General features: G+C 34.9%; 1 protein-coding gene across 8 annotated transcripts in view; it reads right to left on the bottom strand.

The window, feature by feature from the left end:
* Nucleotides 1–3,844: 3,844 nt before the first annotated feature.
* Nucleotides 3,845–8,755, bottom strand: part of LAMA2 (laminin subunit alpha 2) — a 634,006-nt gene continuing 629,095 nt past the window's right edge. For all 8 annotated transcript variants that reach the window (XM_043592301.1, XM_043592303.1, XM_043592302.1 and 5 more), the window contains one exon: nucleotides 3,845–4,817. In XM_043592301.1, coding sequence (XP_043448236.1) covers nucleotides 4,660–4,817 — 158 coding nt within the window. In that variant the 3' untranslated portion in view covers nucleotides 3,845–4,659. The remainder of the gene's footprint in view (nucleotides 4,818–8,755) is intronic.

The raw sequence follows: 8,755 nt of genomic DNA, 5'->3' as shown, positions 1-8,755 counted from the left end.
TTCTCAGTTCGATAAAAAATTGTTACCTTCAACCAGACAAAATTTACTTCTATTTCTATGTGACAAAAATCTACAAGATACCTTTGACATTATAGAGTTATAAAATAGGCCAGTCAACAGAAACTCAAACCCAGTACTGCACTGAAAGAACACCCAGGGATTTCTTTTGTCTAAATTCTGAATTTTTTTTTTGATATCCATACCCTAATACTCTTAATTTTGGTGTGTCCATAGTCCTCTATCTACACTCACTCCCTTGGTGATCTCATCAGTCTTGTGGCTACAAATAACATCAATGTTCTGATGATTCCCATATTTATGCTTATAACTCCAGACTCATTATCCAATTGCCTATGGTACAGTGGTCTTAAGTATCTAACGGATAAGTTTAAAATTAATATCGAAAACCCATGACCTGGTTTTCCTATCTGTAAAAGGCCCACTTTGACTACAACCCCCCATCTCCAAATAATGCCTACTCTATTCTTTCAGATGCTTAGAAGTTATCAGTACTTTATTTTCTCATACTCCATAGGCCATCTTCATTTTGCCTTAATTACCTCTTTTGATCCCCTTCAGTCACATTTTAAGGTTGAGGGCTAAAAATCAACACATGAATTCGGAGAGGGGGAGCACGGTTTATGTCATAACACTCTCACTTTGATAGAAACACTAATCTATCTTCAAAATATATCAGAATCTAATTACTTTTCACCACCTCCCATGCTATCACATTTTATATTATTAGGTATGTCCCTGAAGAGGGCTGAGCTCCAGAGAGACAACCTTCCCAAATAAAGCAGGACTTTGATTTGTCCAACGATAAATTAGTAGTTCTCCAAACATGAAAATACAAACCAGGAAAGCTCTCCAGAGAGTCCATTCTGCTGAAAAGTTCAGTAAGTGGTGGTATTAAGAAGAACACTATTTCTTTGATTTATAATTACTATGTGGCTATTCCTAATATCCCCAAGCACATATAAAAACAACTTCCTCTCTTTAAGTATGTTGTGAATATTCTTTCATTTTTTTAGTCTCAATTTTTTGTGTTCATTTATGTAAGTGATAATGGTCACTGTTCAAAATAATGGATTTCTCTGAAGTACATGTCACTCTAAAGGAATCTGAAATATGTTGATGTTCTATGTATGTATTTGTGTATTTATGCAGAAAGGCTCTGCGTTATTTTGCTGGGACTTCCATGGCAACGTACCACAGACTAGGTGGCTTACACAGTGGAGATTTATTTTCTCACAATGCTGGAGACTAGATTTCAAGATGTTGGCAGGGTTTGTTTCTTCTAGAGGCCTCTCTCCTGGGCTGGTAGATGGCCATCTTCTCTCTGTGTCTTCACAAGGTCTTTTCTCTGTCTGTGTCTTACTCCTTCCTTATAAGGACATCTGTCATGTTGGATTAGGGCTCACCCACATGACTTCATTTTTCCTTAATTACCTCTTTTAGATCCCCTTCTGCAAGTACAGTCACATTTTAAGGTATTGGGGGCTAAAACTTCAACACATGAATTTGGAGGGGGGGGAGCACAGTTCATGTGATAACACTCTTATTTTGACAATAGGCACACATTTCATGTCACTTAGGTTTCTGGCACAAATGCCCAAGAGTGAGCCTGAGTCACTAACCTGCATATCAAGATTCCTAATAAGAGAATTTCAGGCACAGCCTGGGAGATCCTTTCCCTTCAAGTGCCCCTTGGGTCTGAAGTATGTACTAATTTCAGTCAAGCAGATGAGTACAGTACAACAGGTTTGTATTTCTCTCTTGATTCAACAGAGATTAAAAGACATTGAAAAATGCTTTCGCAATCCTGCATTAGCAGGAAGTCATATCTTTTGCAAGTGGTAGTGAAAGACTATGGTCTGTACTTGGGAAAACTGTATTTTGTTTCCATAATAATTGTAGATACCAATTATATTCCCTAATAATTCGGTAAATATTTCACATAAAATTGAGATTTTTAATTTGTCAAAGTAGTCTTTTCCTCTGTTGTTAAGCAGAAAATCGAGAAGAATTCTGTAGTTGGAGACAATAGGCTAAATCAAAGAAGGAGAAAATAGTTACGATTTTTAAAACCACTAATTGAAACTTTGCCAGTGTTCTAGTGCTTTGGGTCTGAAATCTGCTCAGTTTCTTATATTCCATTGTCAGCTGTGCTCACCATGGTAACTTCAATAAAACTCCCTTCATAAATGTTTTTCTTCTGAAGTGCAAAGCACCTTCTTAAAGAAGGTTGACAACCTGGTAGGAGTGGGTGTTTGAAAAATAAATGAAAAGTATTCTGTCTTCTTCGTGATTGCTGTGGGTGGAAGGAGGTGAGGAAATTATTGAGGGGATTAAGGTTGGGTGAAGGAAATGTTTTGCTTTGGGATAAAAATCTGATTATTGAGGTAGAAAATTAAAATATGCCAGAGAAACTTTTCCTGTTCATAAAATTTCCTTATTTCTCATCTTAGAATTTGGACAAGTTTTGTCCATACAAATGCATGATCCACTTTTGAATATGGATTTTGTCTGGGACAAATTTAGCCAATACCTCATTCAGTGAATTCTGCTTGGGTCCAGATCAGCTTTCTTGGGAATATTTTGGAAAACTTAACTAATGTGGGGCTTGAAGCACATCAGCTCTCTCTGGGTTTGTTCCAGTTCCTCCCCCATAAAATAGGGAGGCAGTAGAAACCCAAGTTCTTAGCCTTAGTCACACATTAGAATCAACTGGAGATGTTTAGAAAATGCCAATGCCAGGGCCTTACTCAGAGACTATTTAAGGTCTGGGGTGATATACAGATATAAGAATCTTTTCTTTTTATACGTACCCAAGGCAATTTTAATGTCTAGCAAGAGATGAGAATCACTGTACTTATTGATTTCAAAGGGCCCTTCCAATTCTACCATTCTAAGGCATTCACCTACAAATCGACCTCAACAGGACTTGACTCTGATAGGATTATTAATTGAGTAACTTTGCTTTCAAATTTGTTATATTTCTTTCTGTTGAGGCTTCAGGAAAGAAAGGCATTAACTTTTAATTTAGGAACTTAGCATCTTTATTTCTGTTTATTCACTTATTTTCCAGGTAAGCACAAATCTTGTCAGTATTCAGTGGAGAAGGAACATCCTCATTTTCAAAACACATTGGTTCTCAGAGAGTTTTATGACTTAAAGATGCCTCAAAAGGCATTAACTTGATTTAATATATATTTTTTTTTTATGTGTGAGGAAATGGCCAAGACAAAGTCAACAACAATAGATTGTTAGAGGACTCTACAACTCTATGACATAGTGGATACTTTCTCTCTTTAGAACAGTGGTTCTCATTCCTGATGGAACTTTAGAGTTGCCTGGGAAGCTTTTTAAAAATACTCATGCCCAGACTACATCCTAGACTAAATCAAGCTTCCCCAGAAATTCCAAAATGGAGCCATGATTGAGAATTGCTTGATCTAGAATGAGGTTGTATAGGCAAATGATATCAAGCAACTGGCTAATGGTGAAATGCTGAGTGTATTAGCCATCTCCTTGATTAGAAACAGCACCGTCTTTCCCCTTGTGGATAGCACTGTCAAAAAGGATTATTTTTCTTTTGTTAAAATTACCATGTGAAGGAAGTCTGTTCTTTTATATGTTCGGCGTTATTAGACTACAACTATTTCTACTGAAGATGGCAAATGAAACACTTCCTTCTTAAATTGATGAATAAAATCTAGGTCAGTCTTCTCAAAGACCCCTTTGAAGATGATTGAAAGAGTGGATAAAAGAAGAACTAAACACAGACTTTTTAAGGAAATTAATTTGTTAAGTCAAATTATCACTCAAAAAGACTCAGCAATGTACTTCTATTAAGTTTCTGGTTTATTGTTTCCTGGTAAGTAAAAATGCATTTCAGCATTATTCCTCTGTGATTGTGTATACTGTGATATTCACTGAAAATTTAAGGAGCCCATAGTCTCAGTAATAGAGTATCAAATGTGTGCTTAATTGTCATTCTGGAGCTTGGTTCTGGTGTCTCCCCAAAGCCTATAAATCATCATCAAACAAGAAAATCAAGTAATTAAGCTCTCTTGCCAGAATCTGATCTATACTCTCTAAATACATGCTCAGCACAAAAAAAGTATTCATTCATATGGCTAGTTAAACTCTCTAATAATAAACCTACATCAGGGAAATGATTTGCTAATGCTTTCTCAAACATAGGGAGTAAGGAGCTGATTTCCTCCCAGACATGCCAAATCCATTGTTGTTTTCAGTGGCCTGAACAGAAAGCCAAAGATGATGTACATGGAAAAGGATGAAAAAAGTTTTAATAGGAGTTAATAAAAACAATCAAAAAGTTGCATTCACAAATTACATCTCAGCTTTTCTTGAGATGACTTCAAGGCATGTTGCAAATTCAATAATTTATGGTCAGTTGCCTTTCATCTTTAAAATCACACAAAACAAGCAATTATTTAGAATGAAATAACTGGTTTAATATTCATGGACTTAAGTTGAATTTAAAGTCGGTCTGGGCTCTAAATCAGCGCCATCTGAGTACAGAAATAATTCAATATACATGCACAAATTAGTTTTAATAACATATAGGTAAGATATATTTCTTTTACTTGATATACTTATTTTGAAGGGCCTTTCTTGGAGTTAAACCTATTAGTTGGCTGGGCATGATACAGGTTGAACGCCCCATAGTTCCAGGGCCTTGGCAAAATTGACCTCCAGTGGCTTGCCTGTGCCTTTCGTGAGCCTCAGAGATCGGATGCAACCTCGGAACCTAATGTTGGTTGTCAGGCCAAACTGATTGAGGCCATCTGAAAAAGAAAGCAAAAAAGACTCAGTTTTGAAATGTGGCTTCCATGTTAACGGTATTTTTAAAGTTTAATTCCAGTGTAATTAACACACTGTATTACATTATTTTCAGGTGTAAAATACAGTGATACAAGAATTCTATCTACAACTCAGCGCTCATCAAGACAGGTGTGCTCTCAGTCCCGTTTACCTGCTTCATCCATCCTCCCACCCACCTCCTCTCTGGGAACCATCTGCTCTCTATAGTTAAGAATCGGTATTTCTGGTTTTTGGCTTTTGTTTTTTGGTTTGTCTTTCTTTCTTTTCCCCCCTTTGTTCATTTGTTTTATTTCTTAAATTCCACATATAAGTGAAATCATATGCTATTTGTCTTTCTCTGACTGGCTCATTTCACTTAGCATTATACCGTCTGATCTATGTTGCAAATGACAGGATTTTTTTCTTTTTATGACTGAATAATATTCCATTGTATGTGTGTATGTATATATGTGTGTGTATACACACATATACACATATACACACATACATACCACATCTTCTTTATCTATTCATCTATTGATAGCCATTTACCTGCTTCCATAGTTTGGCTATTGTAAATAATGCTGCAATAAACATAGGGGTGCATATATCCCTTCAAATTAGTATTTTTTGTATTTGAGTATATACCCAGTAGTGTGATTATTGGATAAGGTAATTCCATTTTTAATTTTTTGAAGAACCTTCATATTTTTCAGTGGCCACACCAGTTTGCATTCCCACCAGCAGTACACGAAGGTTCCTTTTATTTCACATCTTCTCCAACTCTTGTTGTTTCTTGTTTTTTAATTTTAGCCATTCTGACAGTGTGAGGTGATATCTCATTGTGGTTTTGATTTGCATTACCCTGGTGATGAGTGATATTAAGCATCTTTTCATGTGTCTGTTGGCCATCTGTATGTCTTGTTTAGAGAAATGTCTGTTCATGTCTTCTGCCCATTTTTTATTGGATTATTTGATTTTTGGGTGTTGAGTTATATTGGTTCTTTACATATTTTAAATACTAACTTTGTATCAGATATATCATTTGCATTCAGTAGGCTGTCTTTTAGTTCTGTTGGTTCTCCCATTCAGTAGGCTGTCTTTTAGTTCTGTTGGTTGTTTCCTTTGCTGTGCAGAAGCTTTTTATTTTGATGTAATCCTAATAGTTTATTTTTGCTGTTGTTTCCCTTGCCTCAGGAGACACATCTAGAAAGATGTTGTTATGACCCATGTCAGAGAAATTACTGTCTGTGCTCTCTTCTAGGATTTTATGGTTTCAGATCTTATATTTAAGTCCTTAGTCCATTTTGAGTTGTTTTTTTTTTTTTTTTTTTGCGTGTGTGCATGGTGTAAGAAAGTGGTCCAGTTTGACTCTTTTGCATGTAGCTGCCCAGTTTTCTTAATACTATTTGTTGAAGAGACTTTTTCCTACTGTATATTCTTGCCTCTTTTGTCAAATATTAATTGTGGGTTTATTTCTAGGCTTTCTATTCTGTTCTATTGATCTACATGTTTCTGTGCCAGTAGCATACTGGTTTGATTATTACAGTTTTGTAATATTACTTGAAATCTGAAATTGTGATACCTCCAGTTTCGTGTTTCTTTTTTAAGATTGCTTTGGCTATTTGGAGTCTTTTATGCTTTCACACAAATTTTAGGATTGTTGCAGTGGCTGGTGGGGCATGTGACTCTTGATCTCAGGGTTGTGAGTTTGAGCCCCACACTGGGTGTGGAGATTACTGACAAATAAAATCTTTTTTTAAAAAAATTAGGATGGCAGTTCTGTGGAAAATGCAGTTAGCATTTTGATAGGGATTGTTTCAATCTGATGATTGCTTTGGGTAGTATGGACATTTTAACACTACTTGACCTTCCAATCCATGAGCATGGAATGTCCATTTGTTTGTGTCATCTTCAATTTCTTTCATCAGTGTTTTATAGTTTTCAGAGTATAGGTCTTTCTCCTCCCTGGTTATGTTTATTCCTAGGTATATATTTTCTTGGTGCTTGTACATGGGGTTGTTTTCTTAATTTCTTTTTCTGCTGCTCATTAATTGTGTATCGAAATGCAACAGATATCTGTACATTGATTTTGTATTGCAACCTTACTGAATTCCTTTATCAGTTATAGTAGGATTTCTTTTTCTTTTTTTTTTTTTTTTGGTGGAATTTAGGGTTTTCTATATATAGGTATCATGTCATCAAATAGTGAAAATTTTACTTCTTCCTTACCAATTTGGATGAATTTTATTCTTTTTTTTTTTTTTCAAATCTAGTTGCAATGGCTAGGACTTCCAGTACTATATTGAAGAAAAGTAGTGAGAGTGGACAATTTAGTCTTGTTTTTGACCTTAGTGGAAAATCTCTCAGTTTTTCACCATTGAGTACGATGTTAACTGTGGGGTTTTCATACATGGTCTCTAGGAACCTACTTTTGTGGTATGTTCCTCTAAACCTACTTTGTTGAGGCTTTTTATCATGAATGAATATTGTACTTTGTCAAATGCTTTTTCTGCATCTGTTGAAATGATCATATAGTTTTTACCCTTTCCTACTTGATCATGGTGAATGATTTTAAAAAATGCATTCTTGGATTCAGTTTGCTAGTATTTTGTTGAGAATTTTTGCATCTAATTTCATCAGATATACTGGCCTGTAGTTTTTTCTCTCTTTTGTAGAATCTTATTCTGGTTTTGGTAATGCTGGCCTCATAGAATTAAATTGGAAGCTTTCCTTCCTCTTCTATTTTTTAAGTTTGAGAAGACCATGTATTGATTCTTCTTTAAATATTTGGTAGATTTCACTTGTGAAGCTATCTGGTCCTGGACTTGTGTTTGTTGGGAGTTTTTTGATTATTGATTCAATTTCATTTCTAGTAATTGGTCTGTTCAAATTTTCTTTCTTCCTGACTCACTTTTGGGAGGTTATATGTTTCTAGGAATTTATCCATTTCCTCTAGGTTATCCAATGTGTTTTCATATAATCTTAGTATTATTTTATAATCCTTGGTATTTGTGTGGTGTGGGTTGTTATTTCTCCTCTTTCATTTCTGGCTTTGAGTTCTCTCTCCCTCTTTTTTCTTTGAGTCTAGCTAGATGTTTATCAATTTCATTGATCTTTTCAAAGAACTAGCTCCTGCTTTCATTGATCTTTTTTTTTTTTTTTTTGGTTGTTTCTATTTCATTTATTTCTGTGTTAATTTTTATTATTTCTTCTGCTGTTTTTAGCTTTGTTCTTTTTCTAGTTCCTTTAGGTGTAAGGTTACATTGTTTATTTGAGTTTTTTGTTTTGTTTTGTTTTTTTGCTTTTTGATGTAGGCCTGTATTGCTGTAAACTTCCCTCTCACAACCAACTTGCTGCATCCCAAAAATTTTGGACCATTGAGTTTTCATTTGTTACCATGTATTTTTTAAATTTTTATTTGATTTCTTGGTTGACAAATTTATTGTTTAGTAGCGTATTATTTAATCTCCATGTATTTGTGTTTTTTCCAAATTTTTTCTTGTGGTTGATTCCTAGTGCCATTGTATTTGGGTCAGAAAAGTATGTCTGTGACCTTTTTAAATTTGTTGAGACTTGTTTTGTGGCCTAATATGTGACATACTGTGGAGAATGTTCCATGTGCACTTAAAAAAATGGTATTCTGCTGTTTTAAGATGGAATGTTCTGGATCTATCTGTTAAATGCCTCTGGTCCAGTATGTCATTCAAAGCCACCCTTTCCTTATTGATTTTCTGTTTAGATAATCTGTCTATTGATGAAAATGGGGTGTTAAAAAGGGGTGCTACTGTACTATTAGTTTCTTTATATTTGTTATTAGCTTTTAAAATTTTTGTTATTTGGGTGCTTCCATATTGGGTGCATAGATATTCACCACTGTTACATCATTTTGTTGAATTTTTCCCTTTATTATTATGTAGTG

The sequence above is a fragment of the Prionailurus bengalensis genome, chromosome B2 (genome assembly GCF_016509475.1).
Source record: "Prionailurus bengalensis isolate Pbe53 chromosome B2, Fcat_Pben_1.1_paternal_pri, whole genome shotgun sequence".
Taxonomy (NCBI): domain Eukaryota; kingdom Metazoa; phylum Chordata; class Mammalia; order Carnivora; family Felidae; genus Prionailurus; species Prionailurus bengalensis.
Note: the sequence above shows the minus strand (reverse complement) of the source record. Positions and strands in the feature narration are given on the sequence as shown.